At 32.4% G+C, this 20,950-nt stretch overlaps 1 protein-coding gene across 1 annotated transcript in view; it reads left to right on the plus strand.

Annotated features, from left to right (window-relative positions):
• The window catches only part of LOC139510159 (protein C-mannosyl-transferase DPY19L1-like), a 306,322-nt gene that overhangs the window by 38,049 nt on the left and 247,323 nt on the right, over window positions 1-20,950 (plus strand). Inside the window, exon 5 of the mRNA XM_071296510.1 lies at window positions 11,567-11,687. Within this exon, the coding sequence (XP_071152611.1) occupies window positions 11,567-11,687 (121 nt within the window). The remainder of the gene's footprint in view (window positions 1-11,566; window positions 11,688-20,950) is intronic.

Consider the following 20,950-nt stretch of genomic DNA (forward strand, 5'->3'; position numbering starts at 1 on the left):
ACAAGGTTTATGACCACAAAAGGAAGGTTGGTATTGATTTTGGGAGTTTTGGTCCCAACATTTTAGGAATAAGGGGCCAAAAAGGGCCCAAATAAGCATTTTCTTGGTTTTCGCACTATAACTTAAGTTTAAGTTAATAGAAATCTATGAAATTTTGACACAAGGTTTATGACCACAAAAGAGCGGTTGGGATTGATTTTGGGAGTTTTGGTTTCAACAGTTTAGGAATTAGGGGCCAAAAAAGGGCCCAAATAAGCATTATTCTTGGTTTTCGCACAATAACTTTAGTTTAAGTAAATAGAAATCAATAAAATTTAAACACAATGTTAATGACTACAAAAGGAAGGTTGGTATTGATTTTGGGAGTTTAGGTCCCAACAGTTTAGGAATTAGGAGCCAAAAAGGGACCCAAATAAGCATTTTTCTTGGTTTTCGCACCATAACGTTAGTAATAAGTAAATAGAAATCTATGAAATTTAAACACAAGGTTTATGTCCATAAAAGGAAGGTTGGTATTGATTTTGGGAGTTTTGGTCCCAACAGAATAAGGGGCCCAAAGGGTCCAAAATTAAACTTTGTTTGATTTCATCCAAATTGAATAATTGGGGTTCTTTGATATGCCGAATCTAACTGTCATGACTGTGTATGTAGATTCTTAACTTTTGGTCCCGTTTTCAAATTGGTCTACATTAAGGTCCAAAGGGTCCAAAATTAAACTTAGTTTGATTTTGACAAAAAATGAATCAGTTAGGTTCTTTGATATGCTGAATCTAAAAATGTACTTAGATTCTTGATTATTGGCCCAGTTTTCAAGTTGGTCCAAATCGGGGTCCAAACTTAAACTTTGTTTGATTTCATCAAAAATTGAATAAATGGGGTTCTTTGATATACCAAATCTAACTGTGTATGTAGATTCTTCATTTTTGGTCCTGTTTTCAAATTGGTCTACACTAAAGTCCAAAGGGTCCAAAATTAAACTTAGTCTGATTTTAACAAAAATTGAAATCTTGGGGTTCTTTGGTATGCTGAATCCAAAAATGTACTTAGATTTTTTATTATGGGCCCAGTTTTCAAGTTGGTCCAAATCAGGATCTAAAATTATTATATTAAGTATTGTGCAATAGCAAGTCTTTTCAATTGCACAGTATTGCGCAATGGCAAGAAATATCTAATTGCACAATATTGTGAAATAGCAAATTTTTTTTAATTAGAGTTATCTTTCTTTGTCCAGAATAGTAAGCAAGAAATATCTAATTGCAAAATATTGTGCAATAGCAAGATTTTTTTTTAATTGGAGTTATCTTTCTTTGTCCAGAATCAACTTAAATCTTTGTTATATACAATATACAATGTATATTCACTTTTTACTACCAACTGATAAATTAAAATAATCTTTACCATTCAGTGATAACAAGCAGTTTTTTTACATCTTAATATTTTATGATGTATTTAAATGAGTAGTTGTTGTTGCAAACTCCATTAGAAATTTTAATTGAGATTAGTTTTGGAATAAGGGAAAGGGGGATGTGTTTAAAAAAATTGGGTTCAATTTTTAGCTCACCTGGCCCGAAGGGCCAAGTGAGCTTTTCTCATCACTTGGCGTCCGTCGTCCGTCGTCGTCCGTCGTCCGTCGTCGTCGTCGTCGTCGTCCGTCGTCGTTAACTTTTACAAAAATCTTCTCCTCTGAAACTACTGGGCCAAATCAAACCAAACTTGGCCACAATCATCATTGGGGTATCTAGTTTAAAAAATGTGTGGCGTGACCCGGTCAACCAACCAAGATGGCGGCCACGGCTAAAAATAGAACATAGGGGTAAAATGCAGTTTTTGGCTTATAACTCAAAAACCAAAGCATTTAGAGCAAATCTGACATGGGTAAAAATGTTTATCAGGTCAAGATCTATCTGCCCTGAAATTTTCAGATGAATCGGTCAATCGGTTGTTGGGTTGCTGCCCCTGAATTGGTAATTTTGAGGAAATTTTGCTGTTTTTGGTTATTATCTTGAATATTATTATAGATAGAGATAAACTGTAAACAGCAATAATGTTCAGCAAAGTAAGATCTACAAATAAGTCAACATGACCAAAATGGTCAGTTGACCCGTTTAGGAGTTATTGCCCTTTATAGTCAATTTTTAACCATTTTTCGTTAATTAAAGTAATCTTTTACAAAAATCTTCTCCTCTGAAACTACTGGGCCAAATTAATCCAAACTTAGCCACAATCATCTTTGGGGTATCTAGTTTAAGAAATGTGTGGCGTGACCTGGTCAACCAACCAAGATGGCCGCCACGGCTAAAAATAGAACAAAGGGGTAAAATGCAGTTTTTGGCTTATAACTCAAAAACCAAAGCATTTTGAGGAAATCCGACGGGATAAAAATGTTTATCAGGTCAAGATCTATCTGCCCTGAAATTTTCAGATGAATCAGTTAATCGGTTGTTGGGTTGCTGCCCCTGAATTGGTAATTTTGAGGAAATTTTGCTGTTTTTGGTTATTATCTTGAATATTATTATAGATAGAGATAAACTGTAAACAGCAATAATGTTCAGCAAAGTAAGATCTACAAATAAGTCAACATGACCAAAATGGTCAGTTGACCCGTTTAGGAGTTATTGCCCTTTATAGTCAATTTTAACCATTTTTCATAAATTAAATTAATCTTTTACAAAAATCTTCTCCTCTGCAACTACTGGGCCAAATTAATCCAAACTTGGCCACAATCATCTTTGGGGTATCTAGTTTAAAAAATGTGTGGCGTGACCTGGTCAACCAACCAAGATGGCCGCCACCGCTAAAAATAGAACATAGGGGTAAAATGCAGTTTTTGGCTTATAACTCAAAAACCAAAGCATTTTGAGGAAATCTGACAGGGATAAAAATGTTTATCAGGTCAAGATCTATCTGCCCTGAAATTTTCTGATGAATCGGTCAATCGGTTGTTGGGTTGCTGCCCCTGAATTGGTAATTTTGAGGAAATTTTGCTGTTTTTGGTTATTATCTTGAATATTATTATAGATAGAGATAAATTGTAAACAGCAATAATGTTCATCAAAGTAAGATCTACAAATAAGTCAACATGACCAAAATGGTCAGTTGACCCCTTTAGGAGTTATTGCCCTTTATAGTCAATCTTTAACCATTTTTCATAAATCTAAGTAATCTTTTACAAAATCTCCACTGAAACTACTAGGCCACAATCATCTTTGGGGTATCTAGTTTGAAAAATGTGTCTGATGACCTGGCCATTCAACCAAGATGGCCGCCACGGCTAAAAATAGAACATAGGGGTAAAATGCAGTTTTTGGCTTATAACTATGAATTCAAAGCATCTAGAGCAAATCTGACAAGAAGTTAAATTGTTAATCAAGTCAATATCTATCTGCCCTGAATTTTTCAGATGAATTGGACAACTGGTTGTTGGGTTGCTGCCCTCCAATTGGTAATTTTTAAAGAAATTTTGCCGTTTTTGGTTATCTTGAATACTATTATAGATAGCGATAAACTGTAAAAAGCAATAATGTTCAGCAAAGTAAGATCTACAAATAAGTCAACATGACCTAAATGGTCAATTGACCCCTTAAGGAGTTATTGCCCTTTATAGTCAATTTTTAACAATTTTCATTAATTTGGTAAATATATGTAAATTTTTACCAAATATAGTTCTCTGTTACTAATGGGCAAAGTTCATTATAGATATAATTGTAAGAAGCAAAATCGTTCAGTAAAGTAAGAACTTCAAACACATCACCATCACCAAAATACAATTTTGTCATGAATCCATTTGTGTCCTTTGTTTAATATGCACATAGACCAAGGTGAGCGACACAGGCTCTTTAGAGCCTCTAGTTCTCATTTGAAATTTCATAAATAAAAAAGAAAATTTCTTCAAACATTTTTTTGAGAGGATTAATATTCAACAGCATAGTGAATTGCTCTAAGAGAAAACAAAAATTTTAAGTTCATTAGAACACATTCATTCTGTGTCAGAAACCTATGCTGTGTCAACTATTTAATCACAATCCAAATTTAGAGCTGAATCCAGCTTGAATGTTGTGTCCATACTTGCCCCAACCGTTCAGGGTTCAACCTCTGCGGTCGTATAAAGCTACGCCCTGCGGAGCATCTGGTTGGCTTATATTTCAAAACCAAAGCAGTAAGAGCAAATCTTTCAGGGGTAAAAGTGTTCATAAGGTAAAGTTCTATCAGCCCTGAAATTTTAAGATGAATCTGAAAATCCATTGTTGGGTTGCTGCCACTAAATGTTGGTTTTTTTTTACGAAATTTTGCAGTTTTTGTCCAGACTGCCACTTTTGTCGCAGAAAGCTTGACATAGGGATATTGATTTGGTGACGGCTACAGCAGTGACAGCGTAACCAAGCTTCTTAAAAGCTTTTTATTTTAGAAAATGGAAGACCTGGATGCTTCATACTTTGTATAAAGATGCCTCATGTTACTAAGTTTCCGTCAGTCACATGCCCAATGTCCTTGACCTCATTTTCGTGGTCCAGTGACTGCTTGAAAAAAAAGTTACGATTTTTATACGACCGCAAAATTTGAAAAAATTTTCGTCGTATATTGCTATCACGTTGGCGTCGTCGTCGTCGTCGTCGTCGTCGTCGTCCGAATACTTTTAGTTTTCGCACTCTAACTTTAGTAAAAGTGAATAGAAATCTATGAAATTTTAACACAAGGTTTATGACCCCAAAAGGAAGGTTGGGATTGATTTTGGGAGTTTTGGTCCCAACATTTTAGGAATAAGGGGCCAAAAAGGGCCCAAATAAGCATTTTCTTGGTTTTCGCACTATAACTTTAGTTTAAGTTAATAGAAATCTATGAAATTTTGACACAAGGTTTATGACCACAAAAGAAAGGTTGGGATTGATTTTGGGAGTTTTGGTTCCAACAGTTTAGGAATTAGGGGCCAAAAAAGGGCCCAAATAAGCATTATTCTTGGTTTTCGCACAATAACTTTAGTTTAAGTAAATAGAAATCTATGAAATTTAAACACAAGGTTTATGACCATAAAAGGAAGGTTGGTATTGATTTTGGGAGTTTTGGTCCCAACAGTTTAGGAATAAAGGGCCCAAAGGGTCCAAATTAAACTTTGTTTGATTTCATCAAAAATTGAATAATTGGGGTTCTTTGGTATGCCGAATCTAACTGTGTATGCAGATTCTTAATATTTGGTCCCGTTTTCAAATTGGTCTACATTAAGGTCCAAAGGGTCCAAAATTAAACTTAGTTTGATTTTAACAAAAATTGAATCCTGGGGGTTGTTTGATATGCTGAATTTAGAAATGTACTTAGATTTTTAATTATTGGCCTAGTTTTCAAGTTGGTCCAAATGGGGGTCCAAAATTAAACTTTGTTCATCAAAAATTGAATAAATGGGTTCTTTGATATGCCAAATCTAACTGTGTATGTAGATTCTTAATTTTTGGTCCAGTTTTCAAATTGGTCTACATTAAGGTCCAAAGGGTCCAAAATTAAACTAAGTTTGATTTTAACAAAAATTAAATTCTTGGGCTTATTTGATATGCTTTATCAAAATATGTACTTTGATTTTTGATTATGGGCCCAGTTTTCAAGTTGGTCCAAATCAGGATTCCATATCAAGTATTGTGCAATAGCAAGAAATTTTCAATTGCACAGTATTGCACAATAGCAAGAAATATCTAATTGCACAATATTGTGCAATAGCAATTAATTTTCAATTGGAGTTATCTTTCTTTGTATAGAATAGAAGTTGATAATATATGTTGGAAATTTGCCAGACATGACTATGATGTCATTTTCTATTTTTATTTGCCAATAACTTTATGTAAATAACTTCATTGGAAATTTGCCAATATAAAATGTTGCTGATGAAGCTTTTTTTCCTTATCTTATCTAAAATGTTTTTAGATAATGTATGTTGGACATTTGCCAGACATGACTATGATGTCATTTTCTATTTTTATTTGCCAATAACTTTATGTAAATAACTTCATTGGAAATTTGCCAATATAAAATGTTGCTGATGAAGTTTTTTTTATTGTTTTATACAATAAACAATGTATATTCACTTTTACTACCAACCAATCTTTACCATTCAGTGATAACAAGCACTTTATTTTACATTTTAATATTTTATGATGTATTTAAAAGAGTAGTTATTGTTGCAAACTCCATTAGAAATTTGAATTGATATCAGTTTTGGAAAAAGGGAAACGGGGATGTGAAAAAAAGGGGGGGGGGTTAAATTTTTCTCATTTCAGATTTCATAAATAAAAAGAAAATTTCTTCAAACATTTTTTTGAGAGGATTAATATTCAACAGCATAGTGAATTGCTCAAAGGCAAAAAAAATATTTTAAGTTCATTAGACCACATTCATTCTGTGTCAGAAACCTATGCTGTGTCAACTTTTTAATTTTAGATTTAAAAAGTTTGAAGAAGAAATCTTTAATTGATTTGTAAAATCTTGACATTTGTTTTGTGTAAAAAAAAAACATGTAATGTCAAAAATTTGATCACAATCCAAATTCAGAGCTGTATCACGCTTGAATGTTTTGTCCATACTTGCCCCAACTGTTCAGGGTTCGACCTCTGCGGTCGTACAAAGCTGCGCCCTGCGGAGCACCTGGTTTGTAGTGTAAAATTTTCTCTTATTATAAGTAATAGGATAACTATATTTGGTATGTGCGTACCTTGCAAGGTCATGGCCATCAGACAGTTTTCACTTGACCTTGACCTCATCTCATGTATCAGTGAACAAGGTTAAGTTTTGGTGGTCAAGTCAATATCACAGATACTATAAATAGGCCTAGTATATTTGGTGTATGGAAGGATTGTAAGGTGTACATGTCCAACTGACAGGTGTCATCTGACCTTGACCTCATTTTCATGGTTCAGTGGTTATAGTTATAGATAAGTTTTTGTGTTCTGCTCTGGGTTTTTTTATGCTGTATGCAATAGGTCTACTATATTTGGTGTATGGAATGATTGTAAGGTGTACATGTCTAGCTGGCAGGTGTCATCTGACCTTGACCCATTTTCATGGTTACAGTGGTCAAAGTAAAGTTTTTGAGTTTTGGTCTTATTTTCAAATACTATATGCAATAGGTCAACTATATTTGGTGTATGGGAATATTTTATAATCTATATGTCAGTATCACAGGTTTTATTTGACCTTGACATCAATTTCATGGTTCATTAATCAGTGTAAAGTGTTTGTGTTTTGGTCTGTTTTTCTTAAACTATAAGCATTGGTTAACTATATTTGTTGTATGTAAAAATTGTAAGCTGTACATGTCTGCCTGGTTCATCTGACCTTGACCTCATTTTCATGGTTTTTTGGTCAATGTTTAGTTTTCTTGGTTAATGTTAAGTTTATGTGACAGTTTTAATTAAGCTTTTTTTTAGAACTAACAACATAACAATAATGATTAGTAAAGAAGGCTAGACATTTCAACATGTGCACTTTTGTTGGTTTTTATCTTGAATATTATTAATGATAAAGATAACCAGATGCTCCGCAGGGCGTAGCTTTATACGACCGCAGAGGTTGAACCCTGAACGGTTGGGGCAAGTATGGACACAACATTCAAGCTGGATTCAGCTCTAAATTTGTATTGTGATTAAATAGTTGACACAACATAGGTTTCTGACACAGAATGAATGTGTTCTAATGAACTTAAAATTTTTGTTTTCTCTTAGAGCAATTCACTATGCTGTTGAATATTAATCCTCTCAAAAAAATGTTTGAAGAAATTTTCTTTTTTATTTATGAAATTTCAAATGAGAAAAATTGAACCCAATTTTTTTAATCACATCCCCCTTTCCCTTATTCCAAAACTAATCTCAATTAAAATTTCTAATGGAGTTTGCAACAATAACTACTCATTTAAATACATCATAAAATATTAAGATGTAAAAGAAATGCTTGTTATCACTGAATGGTAAAGATTATTTTAATTTATCAGTTGGTAGTAAAAAGTGAATATACATTGTATATTGTATATAACAAAGATTTAAGTTGATTCTGGACAAAGAAAGATAACTCCAATTAAAAAAAAATCTTGCTATTGCACAATATTTTGCAATTAGATATTTCTTGCTTACTATTCTGGACAAAGAAAGATAACTCTAATTAAAAAAAAATTTGCTATTTCACAATATTGTGCAATTAGATATTTCTTGCCATTGCGCAATACTGTGCAATTGAAAAGACTTGCTATTGCACAATACTTAATATAATAATTTTAGATCCTGATTTGGACCAACTTGAAAACTGGGCCCATAATAAAAAAATTAAGTACATTTTTGGATTCAGCATATCAAAGAACCCCAAGATTTCAATTTTTGTTAAAATCAGACTAAGTTTAATTTTGGACCCTTTGGACTTTAGTGTAGACCAATTTGAAAACAGGACCAAAAATGAAGAATCTACATACACAGTTAGATTTGGTATATCAAAGAACCCCATTTATTCAATTTTTGATGAAATCAAACAAAGTTTAATTTTGGACCCCGATTTGGACCAACTTGAAAACTGGGCCAATAATCAAGAATCTAAGTACATTTTTAGATTCAGCATATCAAAGAACCTAACTGATGTCAAAATCAAACTAAGTTTAATTTTGGACCCTTTGGACCTCAATGTAGACCAATTTGAAAACGGGACCAAAAGTTAAGAATCTACATACACAGTCATGACAGTTAGATTCGGCATATCAAAGAACCCCAATTATTCAATTTGGATGAAATCAAACAAAGTTTAATTTTGGACCCTTTGGGCCCCTTATTCTGTTGGGACCAAAACTCCCAAAATCAATACCAACCTTCCTTTTATGGTCATAAACCTTGTGTTTAAATTTCATAGATTTCTATTTACTTATACTAACGTTATGGTGCGAAAACCAAGAAAAATGCTTATTTTGGTCCCTTTTTGGCCCCTAATTCCTAAACTGTTGGGACCTAAACTCCCAAAATCAATACCAACCTTCCTTTTGTAGTCATTAACATTGTGTTTAAATTTCATTGATTTCTATTTACTTAAACTAAAGTTATTGTGCGAAAACCAAGAATAATGCTTATTTGGGCCCTTTTTTGGCCCCTAATTCCTAAACTGTTGAAACCAAAACTCCCAAAATCAATCCCAACCGTTCTTTTGTGGTCATAAACCTTGTGTCAAAATTTCATAGATTTCTATTAACTTAAACTAAAGTTATAGTGCGAAAACCAAGAAAATGCTTATTTGGGCCCTTTTTGGCCCCTAATTCCTAAAATGTTGGGACCAAAACTCCCAAAATCAATACCAACCTTCCTTTTGTGGTCATAAACCTTGTGTTAAAATTTCATAGATTTCCATTCACTTTTACTAAAGTTAGAGTGCGAAAACTAAAAGTATTCGGACGACGACGATGACGCCAACGTGATAGCAATATACGACGAAAATTTTTTCAAATTTTGCGGTCGTATAAAAACTGTGAACAGCATAATAATAAGTTCATATGACCAAAATTGTCAATTAATCCCTTAAGGAGTTATTGCCCTTTAATGACAATTTTACACAATTTGTTTATCATGTTTTCTAACTTAAAGCAATTCTTCTTCTCTGAAACTTCTGAACCAATTCCATCAAAAACTCAAGCTGAATGATCCAAAGGGTATCTAGAATAAAAAAAAATTTGATTTTCTGTTTCATAAAAAAACATTGCCGCCATGGCTAAAAAAAGAACATAGGGGTAAAATGCAATTTTTGGCTTATATCTCAAAAACCCAAGCATTTAGAGCTAATCTGATGGAGTTAACAATGTTCAACAGGTTAATTTTAAGGAAATTTTGCAAATTTTGGTTATCATCTTTAATATTGTCAATGATAAAGATAATATAACAGCAAAAATGTTCAGCAAAGTAAGATTTACAAATTAGATCATATGACCAAAATTGTTAATTGTGCCCTTAAGGAGTTATTGCCCTTTAGAATTATTTTTTTCACAATTTGTTCATTTAGTTTGCTCAATTTAAAAAAATCTTCTTCTTTGAAACTTCTAAATCAATTACAGCAAAACTTGGGCTGAATGAGTTTCAGAGTATCTAGTATAAATTTATTTTTTTATTTTCTTGCATGTCTAGAAAAATAGCCACTATGGCTAAAATGGAACATAGGGGTAAAATGCAATTCTTTGATTTTTAAGAAAATATGACAGATACATTTCAGTTTTAAGCCATTCATAAATATATATTGAAAAGCAAAAATAATCATTGATGAAAGATTTAAGCAAAAAATTACAGGTGAGCGATTCAGTTTATCAAATTATTTCAATACATTTTCTATCTTTGAAAAAAACTAAATTCAAGCACTGAAACAGTGTTTTTAATTTTGCATCTAAATGGTTGTGTATTTTGTGAAAATTAGTATCTACATGTAGTTATAGATAAATACTTATTGTGTATTTGCAAAGTCTGGACAGATCAGTGATAACACAAAAAATACCATAGTCAACCGAGGCAAATGTGAGGTTTAAAATAAGTCATAAGTGTGACTTGAATTGATTTAGTGTTTGGTTGAGTGTAAAACAGAGTCAGTTTAGTGCATGCACACTGTCTTAGTGGGACTATCCTGGTAAAAAAGTGTAGACTCATCAAATTTTTAAGGGATTAGTGATGGAAAATAATACAATGTAACAGTAATGTCAATTTGCTTATGTTGTAAATTCAAATTAGTTTAAAAAATGTGTCCGGTGACTTGACTAGCCAACCAAGATGGCACCCATGGCTAGAAATAGAACATAGGGATATAATGTAGATTTTGCCTTATAACCTTTGCATTCAGAGCAAATCTGACATGGGGGTAAAATTGTTTAACAAGTCAGGATCTATCTGCTATGAAATTTTCAGGTGAATCGGACAACCGGATGTTGGGTTGCTACTCCTGAATTGGTAATTTTATGGAAATTTTGCGGTTTTTGATTATTATCTTGAATATTATTATAGATAGAGATAAACTGTAAACAGTAATAATGTTCAGCAAAGTAAGATCTACAAATAGGTCAACATGACCAAAATGGTCAGTTGACCCCTTAAGGAGTAATTGCCCTTTATAGTCATTTTTTACCATTTTTTCATAAATTTTTGTAATCTTTTACAAAAATCTTCTCCTCTGAAACCACTTAGCCAAATTTCACCAAAATTAGCCACAATAATTATTAGGGTATCTTGTTTTAAAAATGTGTGTGGTGACCCACTCAATTAACCAAGATCCAGGCTGTGATATTGATATACAATTTTATCAGGACAAGTTACAGATCAAGTTTAAATATTATTAAAGTCTGATGATTTTCTGCAGAGTTATTGTCCTTGAACTTAAAAAAAAACCACTCAAATAATCAGTTATCAACACTTTTTATTAACAACTTTTATTGGTACCAAAAAAAAGTTGCATGTGACAAAAGTGTTGTTGTCAATTAAGCAATATTTTCATGTACCCGGTATAAGTACATAAAATGAAGCTTAACATAGTTTCATTATTGAAGTCTTTTAATGGAGATGATTTGTATTTTTTATACATTTCACAATAGGTTGCCCTTGGTATCATCTACAGAACATATTCTTCTTTCTGTGAGACATTTGGCATAAAAAATAAGATGTGTTGGACAGTAAACAGAGGGAAGGATTTAAGTCCAGTACAAAGTTGTGAAGGTTTGTATTCTATTTAATGTTTCATTTGATATTCTCTTTCTTTTTTTATCTTTTGGGCAATTGTGTCTACTCTTCACAGTTATTGTATAAATATAAAGTGTTGTATTTTAAAAAAGTTTGTTTAACCTACCTGCAAATTAATGTGACTTTTCAAAATAAAGAACTTTGTCAGTGTTTACCTGTACAGTTATATATAAACTCATCATAGATACCAGGACTAAATTTTGTAAATACGTCAGACGCACGTTTCATCTACAAAAGACTCATCATTGACGCTCGAATCCAAAAAAGTAAAAAAGGCCAAATAAAGTACGAAGTTGAAGAGCATTGTGGACCAAAATTCCTAAAAGTTTTGCCAAATACAGCTGAGGTAGAAAAGCCTTAGTATTTAAAAAAATTCAAAATTTTGTAAACAGTTAATTTATAAATATAACCATACATGCATATCAATGATAATTCATGTCAGCACAAAAAGTGCTGACTACTGAGCTTGTGATACCCTCAGGGAGATAAATCTCCACCGGCAGTGGCATTGACCCAGTGGTTGTAAATAAACTCATCATAGATACCAGGACTAAATTTTGTATATATGCCAGAAGCGCGTTTCGTCTACAAAAGACTCATCAGTGACACTCGAATCCAAAAATGTTTAAAAGGCCAAAATAAGTATGAAGTTAAAGAGCATTGAGAACCAAAATTCCTAAAATTTTTGCCAAATACAGCTAAGGTAATCTATGCCTGAGGTAGAAAAGCGGTAGTATTTCAAAAAATTCAAAATTTTGTAAACAGTTAATTTATAAATATAACCATATCAATGATAATTCATGTCAGCACAAAAAGTGCTGACTACTGGCCTTGTGATACTCTTGGGGAAATTAATCTCCACCGGCAGAGGCATCAACCCTATCTTACTGTTGGTTTTTCTTTAGACATTTTAGAGAACATTTTGTTTTTGGGCACTAATGATGGTCTCTGGAGAACTATTCTAGGCAAGGAATTCAAAACTGGATATGAAATCAAATTTAATCTTTTTAACCTGCATGTTAATGAAAAGTGCGTCTGGCGTACTAAATTATAATCCCGGTACATTTGATAACTATTTACTTTTCCATTCAGAAACACAACTAATTATAGCTTTATTTACCTACTTTTTCACCTCATGCATTTGGAAATTACTTCATTTATGACACAAATATAGACGCACACAATGGATGGTATATATTGATTCACACAGATTTGAAGTACATTTGATTTATTTTAATAAACAAAGAATTTAAGGATTAAAAAGCAGAAAACAAATACAAACATTAAGGTACTTAGGTCAGTACAGCAAAGTAAGAGCTACCAACAAGTCAACATGACCAAAATGGTTAGTTGAACTTTTAAGAAGTTATTGCCCTTTATAGTCCATTTTTAACATTTTTTGGTAAATTTTTGTAATCTTACAAAAATCTTCTCCTCTGAAACTACTAAAACAAATTGAACCAAACTTGTCCACAGTAATCATTAGGGTATCTAGTTTAAAAAATGTGTCCGATGACCCTGCCCGCGAAACAAGATGGCCGACATGGCTAAAAATAGTACATAGGGTAAAATGCATTTTTTATATGACTGCAAAATTTTTGTGGTCGTATATTGGTATCATGTCGGTGTCGTCTGCGTCGTCATCGTCATCAGCGTCGTCCGAAGATGGATGGTTTCCTGATAATAACTTTAGTATTTGGTAAATAGAAATCAACAAAATTTTAACACAATGTTTATAACCACAAAAGGAAGGTTGGGATTGATTTGGGGGTTATGGTCACATTGGTTTAGGAATTAGGAGCCCAAAGGGGCCCTAAACATACACGTATCCAGTTTCAGGACAATAAGTTGTGTATAAGTATTTCAATTACTCTGAAATTGTACCACAATGTTCAAACCATTAAGAAGAAGGTTGGGATTTATTTCAATGGGTTTTGGGGCAAACAGTCTTGGAATTAAGGGCCAAAAAGGGGCCAAAAACAAGCATTTTGGGACAATAACTTATGTTTAGCTGTATGGATCTCTCTGACATCGTACCACAAGATTCCATATAATGAAGGGAAGGCTTGGGGTCAGTTTGGAGTTAATATCCCTGAACATTTAGGAATAAGGGGCCAAGAAAGGGCAAAAAAAGAAGCATTTTTATACGACCGCTAAAATTGAAAATGTTTTGGTCGTATATTGGTATCACGTTGGCGTTGTCTTCGTCGTCAGAAGACATTTGGTTTTCGCACTCTAACTTTAGTAAAAGTAAATAGAAATCTATGAAATTTACACACAAGGTTTATGGCCATAAAAGGAAGTTCGGGTTTGATTTTTGGTGTTTCGGTCCTAACAGTTTAGGAATTAGGGGCCAAAAAGGTCCTAAATAAGCATTTTTCTTGGTTTTCGCACAATAACTTAAGTATAAGTAAACAGAAATCTATGAAATTTCAAAGTAAGGTCTATGACCACAAAAGGAACGTTGGGATTGATTTTGGGAGTTTTTGTTTAAACAGTTTAGGAATTAGGAGCAAAAAACAGGTCCCAAATAAGCATTTTTTGGGGGGTTTTTGCACAATAACTTTACTATAAGTTAATAGAAATCTATGAAATTTTAACACAAGGTTTATGACTACAAAAGAAAGGTTTGGATTGATTTTGGGAGTTTGGTCCCAACGAATTAGGGGCCAAAAGAGTCCAAAATTAAACTTTGTTTGATTTCATCAAAAAATGAATTATTGGGGTTCTTTGATATGCCAAATCTAACTGTGTATTCAGATTCTTAATTTTTATACGCCCGTCGTCTTTTAGACGGGACATATTATGGTATACCGTTGTCCGTCCGTCTGTCTGTCCGTCCGTCTGTCCGTCCGTCCGTCGTCCACACTTCGGACAATAACTCAAAAACACTTTAACCAATTTCCATGAAACTTAAGTGAATTGTTTATATCTATTGACGTAAGCTCCCTTTCGGTTTTTTTTAATTTCAGATTTTAAGTTTTGGATTTATGGGGCTTTATTCATAAAAAAGGGGGGATTTTCAACACTTCGGACAATAACTCAAAAAGACTTTCACCAATGTCCATGAAACTTTGGTGAATTGTTTATATCTATTGATGTAAGCTCCCTTTCAATTTTTATAAATTTCAGATTTTACATTTCCGTGTTATGAATTTTTATGCTTAAAAAAGGGGGGATTTTCCAATTTTGGGACAATAACTAACACTTTCACAAAATTTTATGCAACTTTGATAAATTGTTTATATCTATTGACATAAGCTCCCTTTCCATTTTTATAAATTTTAGATTTTACGTTTTCTTGAGTAATGTATTTTTATACTTAAAAAAGGGGGATTTTATGAAACTTTGGTGAATATATTAATGTAACATCCCTTTTGATTTGTATATATATTTCTAGTTGATCATATAAATTCATTTAAAGCATAAAAGACAAGTTAAAAGAGCAACGGGCGTATCATGCGCTAAAGCGCTGCCCTTTATTGGTCCTGTTTTCAAATTGATCTACATTAAGGTCCAAAGGGTCCAAAATTAAACTTAGCTTGATTTTAACAAAAATTGAATTCTTGGGGTTCTTTGATATGCTGAATCTAAACATGTACTTAGATTTTTGATTATGGGCCCAGTTTTCAAGTTGGTCCAAATTGGGGTCCAAAATTATTATATTAAGTATTGTGCAATAGCAAGAAATTTTCAATTGCACAGTATTCCGCAATAGCATGAAATTTTCAATTGCACAGTATTGTGCAATAGCAAGAAATTTGCAATTGCACAGTATTGCGCAATAGCAAGAAATCTTCCGTTGCACAGTATTGTTCAATAGCAAGAAATTTCAATTGCACAGTATTGTGCAATAGCAAGAAATGTCTAATTGCACAATATTGTGCAATAGCAAGACATTTTCAATTGCACAGTTTTGCACAATAGCAAGAAATATTCAATTGCACAGTATTGTCCCGTTTTCAAATTGGTCTACATTAAGGTCCAAAGGGTCAAAAATTAAACTTTGTTTGATTTCAACAAAAATTGAATATATGGGGTTCTTCAATATGCTGAATCTAACTATGTATTTAGATTTGTAATATTTGGGCCTGGTTATCAAATAGGTCCACATTGAGGTCTAAAGGGTCTAAAATTGAACATTATTTGATTTCATCAAAAATTGAATTCTTGGGTTCTATGATATGCTGAATCTAACCATGTATTTAGATTTTGGATATTGGACCATAATAGGTAAATGTCCAATTTAAAATTTTTAAGTTTTTAAGTTTAAGTTCTTAGACCACATTCATTCTGTGTCAGAAACCTATGTTGTGTCAACTATTTAATCACAATCCAAATTCAGAGCTGTATCAAGCTTAAATGTTGTGTCCATACTTGTCCCAACTGTTCAGGGTTCGACCTCTGCGGTCGTATAAAGCTGCGCCCTGGGAAGCATCTGGTTCTAGTTTACTGTCAATAACTTGTGTTTAAGTGTATAAATCTCTCTGAAATTATACTACAAAGGGATGGTTACAGGGGGTAAGGGATCAAATCATTTTGCAATTAGGTGCAAAAAAGGGGTGAAACAAGGGTTTTTCTGGTTAAAGGACAATTTAGACAATTTAAAAGCAGTGTAAGGGAGGTAATCCAATTCCAATTAAAATTTAAAGAATATGAAACTTTTGAAACTTTGAAACTTTCTATTTCACTAAAGGCCTCACATGAGGCATAATAGTACAATAAATTTAACAAACAATAAATTTAACAAACAATAGTAATGCATGAACTAACATATATACATATGAAGTAGGTGTATGCAGATGAAAGAGTAATATCCATATTATCATTTAAATACAGACATAACAATTTTGCAAAATTTTGCCAACCCAACAAGTACATACTTATCTTGACTACTCATTAAATTTGACAAGCTTACAGTATTTTTGTTTTTATATATATGATCAGGTATAAACTTTAGTCTTTCTTGAGTAAAAAAGTTACAATTAAATATATAATGAAATTCATCACCCAGTTCTTGCTTATTACAAAGATCACAAATTCTTTCAGCTCTATTGATACTAAAAAATCTACCAGCTTCAATAGGCAATTTATGGCTACCGCATCTAAACTTAATAAGATTATACATTAAGTCAGGTGGAAGTACAGTGAGATAATTCTCAAATTTAAAATCAGATTTATAAATACGGTAATTTATACACTTCGGTGAGTCATATACTTGTAATTTCCAACCTTCTACAAATTTTTCATGAAGAACTTGCTTTACATTTTTAGACAGGCTTATATTTCTTAATACAGATTGGTCATACCAATAATTTCCATAACCACATTCAATTAGAATATCTTTTATATATAATAACCATTTAGAATGGTACACATCACCTTCATTCAGTTTATGCAACATATCATACAATGTTCGAGATATTTTCTCTTTCTTGCCATTTAAAATTCGCTGCCAAAAACCAACCATTCTAGCATTAATGTATATAGACATGGGTGTTCTACCAAGTTCGTCATGCACAATATAGTTTGGCGTACATTTTTTATACGACCACAAAAATTTTAATTTTTTGGTCGTATATTGCTATCACGTTGGCGTCGTCGTCGTCGTCGTCCGAATACTTTTAGTTTTCGCACTCTAACTTTAGTAAAAGTGAATAGAAATCAATGAAATTTTAACACAAAGTTTATGACCACAAAAGGAAGGTTGGGATTGATTTTGGGAGTTTTGGTCCCAACATTTTAGGAATTAGGGGCCAAAAAGGGCCCAAAATAAGCATTTTCTTGGTTTTTGCACTATAACTTTAGTTTAAGTGAATAGAAATCTATGAAATTTTGACACAAGGTTTATGACCACAAAAGGAAGGTTGGGATTGATTTTGGGAGTTTTGGTTCCAACACTTTAGGAATTAAGGGTAAAAAAAGGGCCCAAATAAGCATTATTCTTGGTTTTCGCACCATAACTTTAGTATAAGTTAATAGAAATCGTTGAAATTTAAACACAAGGTTTATGACCATAAAAGAAAGGTTGGGTTTGATTTTGGGAGTTTTGGTCCCAACAGTTTAGGAATAAGGGGCCCAAAGGGTCCAAAATTGAACTTTGTGTGATTTCAGCAAAAATTGAATAATTGGGGTTCTTTGATAAGCCGAATCTAACTATGTATGTAGATTCATAATTTTTTGGTCCAGTTTTCAAATTGGTCTACATTAAGGTCCAAAGGGTCCAAAATTAAACTTAGTTTGATTTTAACAAAAATTGAATCCTTGGGGTTCTTTGATATGCTGAATTTAAAAATGAACTTAAATTTTTAATTATTGGCCTAGTTTTAAAGTTGGTCCAAATGGGGGTCTAAAATTAAACTTTGTTTGATTTCATCAAAAATTGAATAAATGGGTTCTTTGATATGCCAAATCTAACTGTGTATGTAGATTCTTAATTTTTGGTCCAGTTTTCAAATTGGTCTACATTAAGGTCCAAAGGGTCCAAAATTAAACTAAGTTTGATTTTAACAAAAATTAAATTCTTGGGCTTATTTGATATGCTTTATCTAAATATGTACTTTGATTTTTGATTATGGGCCCAGTTTTCAAGTTGGTCCAAATCAGGATTCCATATCAAGTATTGTGCAATAGCAAGAAATTTTCAATTGCACAGTATTGCACAATAGCAAGAAATATCTAATTGCACAATATTGTGCAATAGCAATTAATTTTCAATTGGAGTTATCTTTCTTTGTATAGAATAATAGTTGATAATATATGTTGGAAATTTGCCAGACATGACTATGATGTCATTTTCTATTTTTATTTGCCAATAACTTTATGTAAATAACTTCATTGGAAATTTGCCAATATAAAATGTTGCTGAAGAAGCTTTTTTTCCTTATCTTATCTAAAATGTTTTTAGATAATGTATGTTGGACATTTGCCAGACATGACTATGATGTCATTTTCTATTTTTATTTGCCAATAACTTTATGTAAATAACTTCATTGGAAATTTGCCAATATAAAATGTTGCTGATGAAGTTTATTTTATTGTTTTATACAATAAACAATGTATATTCACTTTTACTACCAACCAATCTTTACCATTCAGTGATAACAAGCACTTTATTTTACATTTTAATATTTTATGATGTATTTAAAAGAGTAGTTATTGTTGCAAACTCCATTAGAAATTTGAATTGATATCAGTTTTGGAAAAAGGGAAACGGGGATGTGAAAAAAAAAGGGGGGGGGGTTTAAATTTTTCTCATTTCAGATTTCATAAATAAAAAGAAAATTTCTTCAAACATTTTTTTGAGAGGATTAATATTCAACAGCATAGTGCATTGCTCAAAGGCAAAAAAAAACTTTTAAGTTCATTAGACCACATTCATTCTGTGTCAGAAACCTATGCTGTGTCAACTATTTAATTTTAGATTTAAAAAGTTTGAAGAAGAAATCTTTAATTGATTTGTAAAATCTTGACATTTGTTTTGTGTAAAAAAAAACCATGTAATGTCAAAAATTTGATCACAATCCAATTCAGAGCTGTATCACGCTTGAATGTTTTGTCCATATTTGCCCCAACTGTTCAGGGTTCGACCTCTGCGGTCGTATAAAGCTGCGCCCTGCGGAGCACCTGGTTAACTTTAATATATACTTGCAAAATTCTAAATGCAAAGACTCAATAATGTCATTATTTTCATAACCACATACTTCTGCACCATATAACAAAATAGGTGCCACCATTGCATCAAATAATTGTAACAAAATATCTATTGGCAAACTAAGCTTTCTCGCTTTACATAAAACATAGAACATAGCTTTTCTAGCTTGTTGTACAAGTCTAGCCTTATTTTTGTGAAAAGTACCTTTTCTAGAAAAAACTGTACCCAAATATAGAAAATCATCCAACACAGCTATTGGTTCATTGTTATAGAAAAATTGAGTGTTTTCACACTGTCTGTTTTTTGAAAATATCACAATATTGGTTTTGGCTACATTAACACTAAGCTTCCATGTTTCACAATACAAATACGTGGCATTTAATGCAGATTGTAATTCAGTAGCAGACTCAGCAAATATAACAGTATCATCAGCATATAATAACAAATACAATTTAAAGAAAACTTCAATATCATCATTATCAAATAATAAATGAGACATATTACATATATCAGAGGGTGAGGGGTAAGTTTTTTCTCATTTTAGAATTCAGAAATTAAACAGAATTTTTCTTTAAATATTTTTTTTGAGGGGATTTATATTCAACAGCATAGTGTATTGCTCAAAAGCTTATAAGTTTATTAGACCACATTCATTCTGTGTCAGATAGTTATCAAAGGCACCAGGATTATAATTTAGTACGCCAGACGCACGTTTCATCTACATAAGACTCATATCAAAATATTTATAAAGCCAAACTAGTACAAAGTTGAAGAGCATTTAGGATCCAAAATTCCAAAAAGTTGTGCCAAATACGGCTACGGTAATCTATGCCTGGGATAAGAAAATCCTTAGTTTTTCGAAAAATTCAAAGTTTTGTAAACAGGAAATTTATAAAAATGTGACCACATTATTGATATTCATGTCAACACCGACGTGTTGACTAATGGGCTGGTGATACCCTCGGGGACGAAACGTCCACCAGCAGTGGCATCGACTCAGTGGTGTAAATAGTTATCAAAGGTACCAGGATTATAATTTAGTACGCCAGACGTGCGTTTCGTCTACATAAGACTCATCAGTGACACTCATATCAAAATATTTATAAAGCTAAACTAGTACAAAGTTGAAGAGCATTGAGGATCCAAAATTCCGAAAAAATTGTGCCAAATACGGCTAAGGTAATCTATGCCTGGGATAAGAAAATCCTTAGTTTTTTTAAAAATTCAACGTTTTGTAAACAGGAAATTTATAAAAATTTTGATATTCATGTCAACACCGAAGTATTGACTACTGGGCTGGTGATACCCTCGGGAACGAAACGTCCACCCTTTGCTGTGTCAACTATTCAATCACAATCCAAATTCAGAGCTGTATCAAGTGGAGCATCTGGTTGGCTCATATCTCTGAAACCACAGCATTTAGAGCAAATCTGCTGTGGATAAAATTGTTCATTAAGTCAATATCTTATTGACCTGAAATTTTCAAACCAATGGTTCAACTTGTTTTTGGGTTGCTGCCCCTGAATTTGTAATTTAAGAAAATTTTGCAGCTTTTAGTTATTATCTTGAATATTATTAAAGATAG

Source organism: Mytilus edulis, chromosome 2 (assembly GCF_963676685.1).
Source record: "Mytilus edulis chromosome 2, xbMytEdul2.2, whole genome shotgun sequence".
In the NCBI taxonomy this organism is placed as follows: Eukaryota; Metazoa; Mollusca; class Bivalvia; order Mytilida; family Mytilidae; genus Mytilus; species Mytilus edulis.